The 16,736-nt window shown below is 30.7% G+C and overlaps 3 protein-coding genes across 4 annotated transcripts in view; 2 read left to right on the top strand and 1 right to left on the bottom strand.

The window, feature by feature from the left end:
- The window catches only part of LOC107464676 (NADH dehydrogenase [ubiquinone] 1 alpha subcomplex subunit 2), a 63,240-nt gene extending 61,858 nt beyond the window's left edge, over positions 1–1,382 (top strand). Inside the window, exon 4 of the mRNA XM_052254100.1 lies at positions 1,184–1,382. Within this exon, the coding sequence (XP_052110060.1) occupies positions 1,184–1,287 (104 nt within the window). The 3' untranslated portion in view covers positions 1,288–1,382. The remainder of the gene's footprint in view (positions 1–1,183) is intronic.
- Positions 1–1,660, top strand: part of LOC107464622 (NADH dehydrogenase [ubiquinone] 1 alpha subcomplex subunit 2) — a 63,522-nt gene extending 61,862 nt beyond the window's left edge. The window contains exon 6 of one of the 2 annotated variants that reach the window (XM_052254098.1): positions 1,490–1,660. The gene's annotated coding sequence lies outside the window, so the exon portion shown is untranslated. Of the gene's footprint in view, positions 1–1,395 lie in introns of both variants that reach the window. The other variant, XM_052254096.1, reaches the window with a different exon arrangement.
- LOC107464625 (NADH dehydrogenase [ubiquinone] 1 alpha subcomplex subunit 2) overlaps positions 1–16,736 on the bottom strand; it is a 95,191-nt gene that overhangs the window by 46,490 nt on the left and 31,965 nt on the right. The window lies entirely within an intron of this gene.

Here is a 16,736-nt window from a genome sequence, read left to right as displayed (position 1 = left end):
TTCCGATCACCTTATTCATAGTCTCTTTAGGTTTTTTTCTGTCCCTAACTAAGGTAGCTATCTCTCATCTTGTCTACCCTTTTGATGGGATACTTTTCTAGTCTTTATATTTATACACTTGGAAAAGCCTTAAGTGAACAAGGTTTATATTTGGTAGGAGTCAAGTTATAATTTCTTTTCTCTTGCTTTAGTATTTGCCTTGTTGATCTTCAACCTCTAGCGCTCTGTGCTGTTGGAACACATTCTAGTGGCTCGTACATACTTGTTCCAAAACAAAATTGATAATCTTAAAAAATTAGTAACATTGAAAGGTCTCCAAATATTGATTCCCTTTGCATCCTTTCAGCAATTTGATTAACAAATTTTTGTTGGGGTAAAAAATTTAAGATTACTCATTTGCAGTTTACTTTCACTGTCTTAACCACTCATGTTCCATGTTTTCCCTACTAATGTTCCCACTTTTCCATTAACTACTCCATCTTTCTTCAGTTGCTTACTGCCTTTTATTCTCACCACTCATTATTTCTTCTTATTTTTTGCTATTGCATACTAAATTTTTGAAAATGTTTAATTGTACTAAAAGAAGACCATACACAAGGTGGTTAAAGGAGATTGATGTGTAAAAAGTCTCACTATAAATATGATATAAGGCACAATGACATCATTTGATCCATCTAATTGACTCCACCTAGTGGATAAGACTTTGTTGTTGTTGTTGTACTAAAAGGGAATCTTGACAATAACATCCTAGTTGATATAATTACCATACATTGTCTCCTCGCATTCCACTAAATTGTGCACCACAAATAAGAACTAATGAAGAGTCTGACAATTCAATACAAAGACATCTTGATACCTTGTGTGAATAATAATAATAATAATAATAATAATAATAATAATAACAACTCAGAAACGGGATAAAGATAACAAATTCCTACCATTATTTACAGATTTTGGAGGACCTTGAAAGAGTGCTTAAGAATTTCACTGACATAAAATATGTATAAGAAATAAATCCACATATTTCACGTTAATTACACTGCATATTTACTGTCATGATATCTATCATTAGTGAGCCTTTGATACTTTCTTCTAATATGATTTTTTTAATTTTTTTTATTTTGAAATAATTATCTGTGTAGTTGAGCCCTCGTTTCTTTTGTAATTTGTTGCTTTATATTAGATTTTGGTGTTGAGAAAGGAATCAAACTGGAAGGCTTGTCGGAGGCACATATCTCCAAGGCACTTGAAGATTTGGTGAAAGCTGGAGAGTCCTTGAAAGCCTGATATTGCACCTTTTCAGCCATCTGAAATTGAGTAATGCTCTCATGCTGCACTTCTAATTGAAGATTGCATTTGTTTTTTAATAAGCTAGATGTATTTCCCCTTTAAAAGTGTAATGTTATCTGACTCAGTCTGTCTCTCTGTATATAGTCATTTCAAGTATGATCCTGTTCTTATCAGGGAAAAAAAGAAAAAGAAAAAGAAGGTATCATCCTGTTAGGTTGATAGTCCTGGGTTCTGCATGTCGAGCACACCTGTGATGAGAGATTTATTAAGAACTCAGATTTAAATTTTCATGTATTCATTTTGGACTGCACTGCCAAAGAATTTTGGTATTGATCAAGTCAAATAATCTGGTGTAACAAGACATGGACCAATTTATATTTTTGGAAAAAACATTTTAAATATTCGCAACTTTTTATGCAAAATTTTAGTATTGCCTTAAGTCATTTTCTTAATGGTTCGTGTAAACTGCTTTATATTTTGTTTTCTTAGATTTTTCATTTTTTTCTGTTGGGATTTTTTGACTTGGTTATTTTTATTAACTAATTCCCCTAAACTCCTTCCAAAAAATAAAAAGGTGGGGAGGGGGGATAAAGGAAAAAAAATCAATTAATATTTTTTTTTAAAATATGAAAAAAATTATTCTTAAATATTTTTTATTAAATAGAAAATATTGTATTTTTTATTAATTAAAAAAAATAATTCTCTGTTTATTATATTTTTTATATAAATGGTTTAGAATTTAAAATTTAAACTTTATAATTTATAAAAATATATTTAGTTAGATTTAAAAGTTTATATACTATTTGATAAGTGTTTTATTTGTACAGCCACATATTAAAATTTTTTAATATTAAAAAGACCTATCTTTCTTCAACTAATTGGACAAACAATGGCAAAAAGAAAAACACAAGTTCGTTATTATATAACCGGAACCATCTTTCAACAATTCTATTTTGGATTTTATAATCACTCTTTCTTTTTTTTTTCTATTTTAGGTGAAGTGTAGTTTCATAAACTAGAAATTTTTCTTTCAACTGATCATATTCATATATTATTTTGTCAAAGTTGTTATTCTCGGCTATGACATTGCTTTTCATTTTTCATTTTTTTGTAAGCCTTCTAAGAATTTTTTTTCTCTAATACTAGTCTAAAATATATTATTTTCATAGCATTCAAGTTATTAAAAATGATTAAGAATTTCTCAAACATTTCATTAGCGCTTTCTCCTTCTTTCGTAAAAAAACATTTCATACTCATTTCTTAATATATTAATCCTTATTTTCTTCACTTGTTTTGTGCCTTTAGGTGTAATTTGAAATTTATTCCAAATTTTTTTCACTTTTTGAAACTTTTTGAAATTTCTCAAAATTAATAGCACAGAGTAGTATGTTGATTGTCTTTGCATTGAGCTCCACTTTTTTTCTTGTTTTTATCAGCCCACTTATTCTCTCTTTTATGAACCATATCTCCTTCGTTGTTTGTCTTCTTTGAAATGTCTGAAACATTCATGATTATCTTCTAATTGTCATAATTCACGAACTATACAAATATCTTTATTCTTTTCTTTTAATAGGTGCGGTTTTTGCTATTAAAGATGGAGGTTTTTTATTAGATTACTCTTCGATAAATGTGTAAGTTACCACATTTGATTCCATGTTGGCCATTTGGATCTTTCATCCAAGTTGTTACACTGGATACTTGAGACTTTGTCTCTTAATACAAATTGAAATTTTTTAATAACCTAAAGAAGGGAGTTAAATTTATGACATCTTTTAAAAAAAATACTAAAATAGATTCGAGGATTTGTTACTACAGTATTTATTAAAATAATTTTGTAAAAGACAATTATTTTTGTCTCATAACGACGGTATAAAAGTTAGAGCATAGAAGAAGAGCTTGCATCACTATATATCCTAGTTCAACCACTTAATATAATGTGGTTTATATCCAGTCTCCACCATAACAATGATAGAATTTTTTTTATAATTTTAGAGAAATTACAATTACCAACTCCTAATCCTATTAAGGAAAGACACAAGCTGTTAACTAAACTTGTTACTATTAAGTTAATCTAGCTTAAATTTTTCTATTAAGTATTATATCAACTTAGCAAGGAGAACCTCTCAAACTCGTGACACAAAATAAAAATTATATTAAAAAGATTTAATATAATCAATGACTTTTTCTGCAAGTATATCTTTCTTTGCCTATTTTTTTATTGACTTTTATAAATTTCTCACATATTAACTTTGACTTTTATAAATTTCTCACATATTAACTTTTTTTTTGAAAAAAAAAAAGATAAACTAGCAAAGCATGACTTTCAAGTAAATACTGAAAAGGATTTAAAGCAAGAATACTTTAAAAAGAACTAAATTTGTGCTCTTTCCTTAACCTCAAAATTTGGCAGAATATATACTCCTTTTGTATAGGTATATGCTTCCAAAAATTAAAACTTTACTTGCAAATAAAATCTGAGCACAAAATACAGGAACGTAGTTGTATTCTTCTCCTAAAATCAGAGTGTTACAGTAGGGGATATTAGAGGTGCAAAAACGCAAAGGAATAAAGTTGCAGTAGCAAAGGAATATGGGTGTTAGGGGTAGTAATGGATATGATATGGTAGAGTTTGGATCTAGCCTTAATTTTATCTATTTGCAGACTGAGAATATTCCAATCCTAACCTATCCATTCTTAATTTCTAAGTATCCAATTTTATTAGTAAGATACTAAAAAGATATAATATTATTATATAATTTGATGATAATTTAAAAATTAAAATAGAACTGAATTTTATGTAAAAAATGTATTAAATTATTAATTATTGATCTTTTTTTAGTGGCTAAATATCTTTTGTATTTAGTGAGAAATTTTTGGTTCAACATCTATTTGAAATATATTTTTATATAAGTATATAATATATACATATACAGGATTCGGATTGGTTGAATAAAGTTAAAGTTCAACCCGTATCTTGCTCGACCTACACCCTATTCTATTTTGTGTGGATTGAGTTGACAATTCTATCTGATTTAAATTGGATCACCGAATACCTGTAAATAAAGTGTATGTTATCCTTATTGTCCTAATTCTTTGCTTTATTTTTTTTGTTGGTAGCAGTGTAGCACCTTATCCTTATTTGTAACATCCAAAACAGCACTATTGATTTTTTTTTTTACTCGAAGTGTTGATCTTTTCTCACCATCACAATTTAATGAAAAAATTTTAGTGCCAAAGATTTTTAAAAAAAATCACTTTTCCTTCTTACTTTTGTGCTACATCCGAATAAGTGCATCCGTAGATTTCAGCATCTATGGTCCACATTATAGATTAATTTTGGTTCATGTACTTGGAGTACCTTACTTCATTGTTTGCCCAATATGAGTTGATGAAAGGCTAGGTCTTTTTTATATAAAAAATTTTATATGGTCTTCACAAATAAAATACTTATTAAACAGTATTTGAGCTTTTAAATTCAATTAAATATATATTTATTATCATAAAAAATAAAGTTATTATTTTTTAAATTCAACAAAGATATTTTAATTTATTTTTTTAATAATAAGTTAACTTTTAAGAGCATTACACTCTATTTTTTCGAGAGGGCATTAGAATTTGTCGAAAAAAAAAGTCAATAAACAATGTTTCCTGTTAGAAATAAAAAAATATAATTAACCAATTACGAATGTGATTTATTGAAAAAATGAATGTTGTTTGGATGAGAATTTTAAGATTACTCTTGAGCATAAAATTACTATATAAAGGACATAATTTTATACATTTTTTATTTGATTTATATAGAAAAATATTATTCATATATCAAACACTTTTAACATTCTATAAAAATACTATTGTTATTAATTAATTGTGTATTTAAATAATTTTTTAATTAACAAAATAAAAAATCAGTATTTAATCATTGTTAAAAAAATATTATTGTCAAAATGGTATTCACTATATAAAGAATATACATCTAACGGGATTAATTTATGTATTTTAATTTAAATCTAATATTTCAAGGCATGCAAATAATTATATGAAATGTTAGTATTTCACAAAATTATATAAATTTAACTTTTATAATACTTGTATAATTTTTATTTTTACTATTAAATTTTAAATACTAGAACAAAACTTCGATGTATTTTCTTACCTTTGCTTTTCTTTCAAAAAAAATCTTCACTTTGCGTGTATATACACAGTTACACACTGATGTATATATATTGAAAACTAAAAGAAGTTCTTCAAGATTTCTACCTGTTTTAAGTTGAGTAAGCTGCAATAGATGAAGGTTAGATTTGGAAAGTTAAGACGCTAATTCTTACTTTATAGTAAGCAACGAAAAAAATCTGTGTCAAACACAAGTTTTTTAAGCTTTGCATTGAGAAAACGATTGTTTAAAACCCAAATTCACATTGATCGATGTTGATAAAAAAAATGTTCAAACACAAAGATGCATCATTCTAAGACAATAAACGTTTATTTAAATGATGCAAATAATAAATCAAACACAAGTTTGGTTCGGTAAAACTTTTCGAAGATAAAATTGTGCATAAATATTTTATTTTAGGTTTGGTAAATCAAAAAGTTTATGTGCTTTTGTGTTTACAATTTTTAAAATTTATGAGTGTTTTTAAAAGTACATATAAAAGAGAATTTTTTAAAATTAGCTTGTGTTTATCAAAATTAAAAAGTCTAGTATAATTTTATACATTAATTAATATTTAAATTTAATTCTTAAATTAATGTCTATTATAGGATTTGTCTAGGTGAACTTCTAAAAAAATATTTTTTTAAGTTATCTTTTTTTAAACGATCTTATAGAAAAGTAAAAGTAATTTTATATTTGGATATTTCATACAAAAAGATCTTTTTATATATCAATTATGTTTGGGTATAACCATATAAAATTAAAAGTATTTTTTTATTTATTATGTAAAAAACATCTTTTTTTTAAGAAAAAAGATCTTTTAAAAAAATATGTAAATTGTAATGGGATTTGAACAAATCCAAACAATATGATATAGCTTCAGGTTACAGAATTGGCTATTTATTTTACCATCCGCCTCTGGAGCTTTGCCCTAATTATATGCAACAGAAAAAGCCGTGGATTGATCTATGGAAGTTGAAATTGCCTCACAAAATTAAGCTATTTATCTGGAAAGCTCTCCATGGCCGGCTCCTGGTGCTTGCTCAGATTCATCACCGCATCCCATCTATATCACCAATATGCCTCTACTGTCATGAAACCACCGAAACAGTCACTCATTGTTTGATCGATTGCTCTAGAATTAAAGATGTATGGTCTCAGAGTTATCTTCGTGGCTGTCTTCCCCCTCAGAGTCCTAACGACTTTTGGACATGGTAGATTGCATCAACAGAGATGCTTAACCTGTTGAAGAATGATGACCGTAATCCTCAATTGCTTGCCATCATTTGCTGGAACTGCTGGAAAGCTCGCAACCAGTTGATTTTTGAAGGTTCTACTTCAATGCCGTCTACCATTCTAGCAAGCTCTGTCAAGTTGCTCCGTGAAATCCAAAGAACTCCCAGTTTAGGTCGTCATCTCCATGAGGCAAGCTCTTAGTTGCATTCAATTTGATTTATCATTCTTTCTTCTTTAAGATTTTTTCGTTTTTCGACCTTGCACCGTTGGATGAATACCTTCAATGTTGTGTTTTTGGGAAATCTCCACGTTTCATTATGCTGTCCTACTTTTGGACATCTTTGTATTTCATTTTTCAATAATTAATGAAATATAACCTACTATCTTTGGAAAAAAAAATAATAGCAAAAAATTGTTTGGTTATAAGATGGAAAGTTCTTTACCAAAATGATCTTTTATATTAATTGTATGTAATAAAATAGTTTTTGAAATTTTAATTGTATTGATTAAGTTTTTGAGATTCACAAAATGTACTATGTTAGTCGCTTAATTCTGTGGTATATTTTTTTTAATATCAAAAAAATAATTGATATAATTAGAAGTTTAAAAAATATTTTAGTATATGTGATTAATCTCAAAAATTATTTTGGAACATAACTCTATGATGGGATATAAAAAATTTTTCTTCTATACTTGCTAAAAAGTGGGAAAAATTATATTTATCTTTTTTGTCTTTGTAATAGAAAAAGAATGCAAACATAGCTTAGGAGTTGTTTTTATTGGACAATTTGTTCTCTTGTCCTAGCTTGCTTCATTTGGAATTGGAACATTCACAAATCTTCACTTTGCGTGTATATACACAGTTACACACTGATGTATATATATTGAAAACTAAAAGAAGTTCTTCAAGATTTCTACCTGTTTTAAGTTGAGTAAGCTGCAATAGATGAAGGTTAGATTTGGAAAGTTAAGACGCTAATTCTTACTTTATAGTAAGCAACGAAAAAAATCTGTGTCAAACACAAGTTTTTTAAGCTTTGCATTGAGAAAACGATTGTTTAAAACCCAAATTCACATTGATCGATGTTGATAAAAAAAATGTTCAAACACAAAGATGCATCGTTCTAAGACAATAAACGTTTATTTAAATGATGCAAATAATAAATCAAACACAAGTTTGGTTCGGTAAAACTTTTCGAAGATAAAATTGTGCATAAATATTTTATTTTAGGTTTGGTAAATCAAAAAGTTTATGTGCTTTTGTGTTTACAATTTTTAAAATTTATGAGTGTTTTTAAAAGTACATATAAAAGAGAATTTTTTAAAATTAGCTTGTGTTTATCAAAATTAAAAAGTCTAGTATAATTTTATACATTAATTAATATTTAAATTTAATTCTTAAATTAATGCTATTATAGGATTTGTCTGGGTGAACTTCTAAAAAAATATTTTTTTAAGTTATCTTTTTTTAAACGATCTTATAGAAAAGTAAAAGTAATTTTATATTTGGATATTTCATACAAAAAGATCTTTTTATATATCAATTATGTTTGGGTATAACCATATAAAATTAAAAGTATTTTTTTATTTATTATGTAAAAAACATCTTTTTTTTTTAAGAAAAAAGATCTTTTAAAAAAATATGTAAATTGTAGTTTCTCAAAAAAAAGATATTTTTTATTTTTCTAATTCTTTTATTTTTATTACTAGAAATTTACTAAATATGCAAAAAAATAAAAAATTCTTTTTTCATTGAATTTTTTTATCAATTTAATGACATCCAAACAAATATATAGTATTTTTTATTATAAAAATTATTTTACTAAATATATTTATAATTACTTATATTTATTAAAAATTATTTTTAATTTAATTTATTAAATACAGATGTTATCATTCTTAAAAATAAAAGTTTAATTAAATTAAGCCTAAGTCTGTCTACAGGATGAACATATAGTAAAGAATTATAAGAACTTGCTTGATTGCTTTTAGGTAATATCGGGTCTAATAATTAATTATGATAATTCTATTTTTATTCACCAATTAATTGTAATGATGCATCGGCGAAGAAGATGTGTGACTCTCAATCGGATACAAAAGGGGTCAACTATACCATCAATTATTTTAATTGGTAAATTATATCATCAATTATTTTAATTTGTTTTTTTTTTTATCAAAAGTTCATTATCCTCCTATTACTGCTTATAATAAAAACTAGTGCGTTATATTTAGTTATTAATTATTTTGTTAATCTATATAGTTTTGCAAAAAGTTTAATTAGGTTTTTATACTTTTTTTTTCTTTTAAGTGGGTCTCTGCACTAATTTTTTTTATTAGGTCCCTCTTGATAATAATTAGCTTAATTGTATACAGGTATAACTAAAAAAAATAGTGCAGGAATTCAAATAAAAAAAATATAGAAACTCAATTAAAAAACAATTAGTATAATAATTTAATTAAAAAAATATATAAAAATCTAATTAAAAATTTTGTGAAATTATAGAGACTAATAAAATAATATATTTATTGTGGTTTTATCAAAGCTTTGATATCATCTGTTTTATTAGTACATGTTTCGCGTGTGGATAACGTTCTGAGTTTTGAGCCTTATTATATAACCCAAAATTAAACCATTATTAAAAGAAGGAAGAAGAAAAAACGCGTTGCTTGTGAGAAGAAGAGAAAGTTATGTATATTTAATTTTTTTGAGTTATTATAGCATCAGTGCTTTTAATTTCAAAACACCAGCACCTACTGCTACTGTGAATTCAATTCAAGCCAATAAATGAAGCATTAAATTTCATCTAAGCTAGGAGACAACTTTGAACCAATATTTTTACCAACTTAACTGGCTTCATGATAAATTTCTCAACAAATTATTACTGTGAAGGTAGTTGAATGGAAATAGTAATGAAGCCATCAAGAAATTTAAGTACATAGACTCTCATGCCTTTTGCAAGTTATTAGGTTTAATTATTCTGGTTTCTATAGTTTTTTTAAATTTTTAATTAGGTTTTTTTTTTTATTGAGTCCCTATATCATATCAGATTTTGTAATTAAGTTTTTATCGTGATAAAAATGACAGAATTATTAACCGAATATTTCGTTAAACAAATTGAATATATCTAACACTTTACTGAATATTCTATATAGTTTATAGAATATTTCATTAATTTTAACGTTGTTTTTGTTAACTTACTTACAAAATCTGATATAATATAAGGATATAATTTAAAAGAAAAAAAAATATAAAGACCTAATTAAAAATTTGGTAAAATTATAGAGACCAGTAAAATAATTGAAAACCTTGTTATTATTATTAAAAAAAGTCATCAAACCAATCATTTAAAAAAATATAAAATTTTAAATTAAAAAAATATAACATAAATAGTTATATCTCTAACATTCTCTTTTAAATAAAAGCTTTTATTGAGTTTATTTGATTTTTAAATAAGTCTTCTTTTCTTCTTTTATTTAATTTGTTTTATACTTTTTTTTTTGAATTTACTAAGAATCAAATTCTAAATATTTTGGACATAAAACTCTATCTGCTATTATATTATAAAATTACTCATTTTAAAAACTTAAATCGATGAAAAGAGACAATATAAATAATTATATTTTTAACAATTATTATTATGTCTTTTATGAAAATAATGTATGCTTACCTTTTTAGTCACTTATATGTATAATCTTAATGAAAGGTTATTACATGTACAAAAATATTTTTATTGTTTTAGTTACTAATTTTTATTATAAAATATATACATAATTAAAATTAATGACTAAAATCACTGCAACAATGTATTTGAAAATTGGAATGTGAAAGTTTTCCATTCTCAACATATGTAATTTAACCTCCACACTCAGTGATGTCACTACAATGATGTCACATGAATTATGTCACTTTTTGCACACATAAATTGTTACTAACTTATTATAGAGAGTTAGATTTATGCCGCATACATACGAAAATGTATAAAATGTTTCGTCTTTTAACAATTTACTTGTCAATGAGGTTATCACAATATTTGGGCTGAAAATTTGCTCATAAATTACTATAAATGTGTGGGATTTTCTGAAGAATGCAAATTAGGATTTTCTATGCTAAATCGTATTAAGTAGGATTAGAAGTTAAATTTTGTTAAGATCCATTAATACTCGCTTCAATTTTAGTAGTTTTTTTTTTAGTATTAAATATTTAAATCGCTATAGGTAATAGGATATTATTAGGTATAAGGAAAAATACTGAGAATTAAGTCTTTCAAGAAACATTTCTTTTAAATTTTGTTACTATTTTTTTGCTAATTAATCTAAATTGATTCTAATGATTCTCTAACATCCCCCCTTAAACTCAAGTGGGAGCTAAGGAGATCAACTTGAGTTTGGATAGCAGAGTCCGGAAATGCGTCGGGTGATGAGCTTTCGTGAAGATATCAGCAGTTTGATCCAGTGTTCCAACAGCAATGAGACGAACAACATAAATAAGAATACGTTGCCGAACAAAATGACAATCAATCTCAATGTGTTTGGTGTGTTCATGAAACACATCATTATGGGCAATCTGAATAGCACTGCGGTTATCACAAAAAATATCAGTAGGGGACGACTGAGGAGCACCCAGATCTTTGAGAAGCCAACGAACCGATATAACCTCAGCAGTGGTGTCAGCGAAGGCACGGTATTCAGCTTCTGTGCTTGAGCGAGCAATGAACGTTTGCTTCTTAGCACGCCAAGAAATGAGAGCGTCGCCAAGGAACAAACAGTAACCAGTAGTAGAACGGCGATCAGTGGGATCACCAGCCCAATCAGCGTCGGAGAATGCCTGAAGGGTTAAAGAAGAATGGGCAGAAAAATAAAGGCCATGAAATAGAGTGCCTTTGACGTAGCGAAGAATGCGAAGAACTGCCGCATAGTGAGTAGTACGATGAGCTGACAAAAATTGGCTGAGGACATGAACTGGATAGGCAATGTCTGGTCGGGTGATGGTCAAGTAGACGAGACCGCCAACTAACTGTCGATAGAGAGTCAGATTATCCAAAACAGTGCCATTCATAGGGGTAAATCGAACATTAGGCTCAATAGGAGTAGACTCAGTGCGACTCTGTAATTCCAGCGCGAGCAAGAAGATTTGAAGCATACTTAGCTTGAGAGAGATAGATGTCATCATCTGTGGAGATGACCTCGAGACCAAGAAAATAGCTGAGAGAACCAAGATCTTTCATCTCAAAGGTACGGTGAAGTTAGGCCTTGAGATCAGAGATACCATCAGCATCATCGCCAGTAATGATCATATCATCAACATACAAAAGAAGAAGGACAAATCCACGTTCGCTTTTACGAATGAAGAGAGCATTCTCATGAGGACTAGAAGTAAAACCAAGACTACATATGGTAGTGCTGAACTTGTCAAACCATTCACGAGGAGCTTGCTTAAGTCCATAAAGTGCCTTGCGAAGGAGACAAACCTTACGAGAAGGACAAGGATATCCCGGAGGTGGTTTCATATAGACTTTCTTTTTCAAGTCTCCATTAAGAAATGCATTCTTCACATCCATCTGACTGAGAGACCATTTTTTAACTGCAGCAATGGCAAGGAGAGCTCTAACAGATGTAAGGCGAGCGACAGGAGCAAAAGTCTCTTCATAATCAATACCATACTCTTGCGTGCAACCTTGAGCAACCAAGCGTGCCTTATAATGGTCAATAGAGCCATTAGAGCGAGTCTTGATCTTGTATACTCATCTACTGCCCACAACTTCCTAATCAGAAGGAGGATCAACCAAATCCCAAGTGTGTTCTTTTTCAAGTGCCTGTATTTCTTCCTGCATTGCTCTTTGCCAATTTGGATTTGTGGAGGCTTCTCTAAATGACTTAGGTTCATGTTGATGAAGAATAGTAGAAAAGTAATGATAATAAAGAAGATGAGGAGGTGGATTCCTTACCCGAGAAGAACGAGTGGGAAGAGGAGGCATGACGGTAGGAGCGGGATCGCTGTCTGGACTGTCGGGAGATGGAGAAGGCGGAGGAGCAGGAGCCTCGAGGGGTGGACTTGGAGTAGACCCTGTAGTATCATCATTAGGAAAGAGATCAACATTTGGGTTAGTAAAAAATAGTGACGGAGTAGAAGGAATGGACTCAAAAGAGGAAAAACTAGAGAACATGTGATGCTCCCAGAAGACAACATGACGAGATATACGAATACGACGAGAGATAGGATCCCAACAATGATAACCCTTATGTTCAGAAGCATAACAAAGAAAACAACACATGCGAGCCCGAGGTTCAAGCTTATTGTGTTCATGAGGCTAAAGAAGAACAAAGCAGACACAACCAAAAACACGGAGGGAACTGTAATCGGGAGAAGTACGATAAAGACGCTCAAAGGGAGTAATGTTACCAAGAACAGAAGAAGGGAGTCTATTGATAGCATGAACAGCAGTGAGAACAGCTTCACCCCAAGCACGCTCAGGACAAGAAGAGGAAATAAGCATCGCACGGACAAAGTCAAGAATATGACGGTGTTTACGCTCAGCTCTGCCATTTTGTTGAGAGGTACCAGGACAAGAAAACTTGGACAAAGTTCCATGCTCAGCGAGAAAATTTAAAAGTTTGGAGTCACGACATTCCATAGCATTATCACGTCGGAAAACTTTAATGACCTTTGAAAATTGAGTTCGAACCATAGTGGCAAAGTTAATGTAAATCTGAGGCAACTCACAACGATTAGTCATCAAATAAATCCAAGTAAAACGTAAATAATCATCAATAAAGATATCATCAATAAAGACGACAAAATATCGAGCTCCTCCCATAGAAGCGGTGGGAGCGGGGCCCCAAACATCAGAATGAATAAGATCAAAAGGAGAGCATGCAATAGAGGAATTATTACTAAAGGATAAGGCAGGTTGTTTTGCAGTGCGACAAGAAATGCAATCTAAAGACTCATTTTGAACTTGACCTAAAACACCCGTAAATATAAGATGACGCAATTTTCCTAAGGAGCTATGGGCAAGATGACGGTGCAACAAGTGAAGAGTAGATGGAGAGGAAGCATCATAGAGATTTGTAGAGGAAACATGAAGGTTCTCGAGCTCAAATAAGCGTCCGACCTTACAACCAGTCCCGATGATCTTTCCCGTCCGACGATCCTGCACACGACAACCAGAAATAGAAAAAATGACATCAAAACCGAGTTCAACAAGCTGACCGACAGAGATAAGATTAAATTCAATTTTGGAATAAAATAAGCATCAGAAAGATGAATATTGGACTGTGAAATAATCACGTGATGTGTTGCATGCAAGAGGGAACCATTAGCAGTGTTGACAGAAGGTGCATTTATAGTGGGAGACAACAATGAAAAAAGATGACGCTGAGGAGACATATGATTGAAACAACCAGAGTCAAAATACCATTTAGAATTACCTGGAGGGGTGGAAAGAGTAGCGGGGGTATTACCAGAAAAAGAAAGAAGTTGCTTAAGAAGGGTTTCAATATCTGGTGGAGAGACAGAAGGTGTGTTGAGAGATGTGGAAGAGGTAGACTCAGTAGCAGCAGCAGCAGTAAAGGTAGGCACATGCGTAGAGTTGTTGGGACGAGGTTGATACTTGTTCTTATCTGAACGTGGTGGTCGAGTAGGACAGGTAGCAATCAAGTGACCCGAGAGCTTACAATAATGGCAGAACAGTTTCGGGCAGTTGGAGCCAATGTGGCCTTTTTGTTTGCACTTACGACATTCAATAGAAGAACAGTCAGAGAAGGAATGCCCAGGCCGGTTACAGTTGCGACAAATTTTGCCCTTTCTGTCGGTGGCAGCAAAGACAGTTTCACCTTTGGAACGAAGCAATCCCAAGCGCGTTTCTTCAGACTTGAGACGAGGAAGAGCATCTTTAAGACTAGGCAAGGGATTCTGACGAAGAAGAGAAGCCCTGACCGGCTCATAGTCATCAGTAAGTGCCATAAAAAATTGGATGAGACGTGTCTGGTTCCGATAATCCTCATATGCCTTAGCATCAATGGGATCTTTAAGAACAGTCTCACAAGAGGTCAACTGATCCCAAATAATCTCCATCTGAGCAAGAAAATCAAAAATTGATTGCCCACGTTCTTGCTTAAGGCTATGAAGTTCCTTAAGCAGTTGGTACTGATGATAGAGATCAGAAATAGTATAACGTTTCGCCAAATGATCCCATACCTTTTTAGCAGTTTCAAAACGCCCAAACTGTAAATGAATGCCAGGAGTAGAAGTGTTGCGGAACCAAGTGATAATCTGATGATTTTTACTATCCCAATCTTCCAATTTCTTTGCATAGTCCTTCTCCTTCTCAGTATCTTCCTTGGATTTGGAGACACCATCTTTGGATTGGTCAGTCACAGTTGGCTTAACAGGACATGTAATATCACCAGTCACATATGGCCATAATTTTCGCCCTTTAAGAAATCCTCGCATAGCTTCAACCCAATGTGCATAGTTGGAGCCATTAAGAATAACATGGATAGGCTGAAAGACATCAGGCTTTTCCATAGTAATAAAAGAAATAGCAAAGAGAAGAAGAAAAATTGCAAATTTGGGGTAAAAAACAAAAAACAGAGCGCGAAAACAGAAAGAGCTCACCAAAAAACCTTAGAGAGGGTCCCACTTGTCCGCCATGTCAGCGCCACGTCAGCCAGACGATGACACGTGGCGGCACCTGAGAGGAGGGAGAGAGCCACGCTGGCGGGGAGGTGCAACGCGGGTCGGTGGATCCAAGGAGAGCTTTCTTGCGACACGTGGCAGAACGAGAAGCGTACGATCGGAACCAAGATCAACGGCTGCTGAAAACTGGAGGGCAAGGAAGGCTGGCGTCGCGACACGTGGTAGCGCCAGGAACGTCCGATTGGCGTTGAGATCTAACGGCTGCTGAAACTTCTGGAAGGAGAAACACTAATGACGGGCAGCAACTTTCTGGCGACACGTGAAGGAGCGTCTGATGGCTGATGGCGGCGATTTTGGCGGCGTTGGAAAGCTGACGACGAGAGGAACACGATGATGCCGGAGCTGACGAACCAAAGCGTCGAAAACAGATCGAAAAACAAGGAAAAAGAAGCACGGTCGGAGGAAAAAAACAAGAAGGTTATGAATGAAAATTCATGAAAAAAAAACTTTAGGCTCTTGATACCATGTTAAAACCAAAAGACTGAGAGAGTAATCTGAAAAGTGTATTATCCAGTGTGATTAAAGGTACAATATACAGGGGGTATTTATAGGTGCTAAATGAATCAAAATAATAAAGATATAGAATTCTACAATTAATGTACAGATATACTATATAAATATAGACGATACTAATTGATCTAAATTGATTCTAATGATTCTCTAACAATTAGTTTTAAAAAAAGTCAGCTATCTAGCAAAATCATATATACATACGAATTGTCATTATTGTAATATTACACTGCATGTATATATCTATTTATTATATAAACGAAATTTAACAGTGGGACTAAAACTTAAAATTTATTGGAATTAAACTAAAAGAAAAATATGTATAAGGAATGAAATTAAACCAAATATTTTATAAGAACAAAAAAATTATTTAAGTATGAAAAACTGAGATATTTCATTCAAAAAAAATCCAAAAGATTGGTAGGAAGTAATAGAATGATGCTTCTCTAGTTGTCTTCCATATGAGGATAAAAGAAAAATAGTTAAACAAGTTTCAAGCGGACAAAAGGAAACAAGAAATGGTCATGGTTGTTAGAAGAAGGATCTGAGTCAGGAACCAGATGAATACGCGTAACAGAAGAGTAGGGAAAAACATTACTATAATTAATAATGGGTCACGGATTTTACATTCACATATCATTGTTTATATAATGACAAATTAATATATTTATATATATAAATTGAATTCTAATTTTATTATGTTTATGCTAATTATTGCTATGGTAGTTATAAAGTGTTATTAAAATTAAAATTATATTTTTATATTTTAGTAATATTTTTTAGTAATACTTTTAAAAAGTGTTGTTAAATAATAAAAAATTATTATTTTAATTCTAATAACATTTTTTTAAA

The sequence above is a fragment of the Arachis duranensis genome, chromosome 9 (genome assembly GCF_000817695.3).
Source record: "Arachis duranensis cultivar V14167 chromosome 9, aradu.V14167.gnm2.J7QH, whole genome shotgun sequence".
NCBI classification, from domain to species: Eukaryota; Viridiplantae; Streptophyta; class Magnoliopsida; order Fabales; family Fabaceae; genus Arachis; species Arachis duranensis.
Note: the sequence above shows the minus strand (reverse complement) of the source record. Positions and strands in the feature narration are given on the sequence as shown.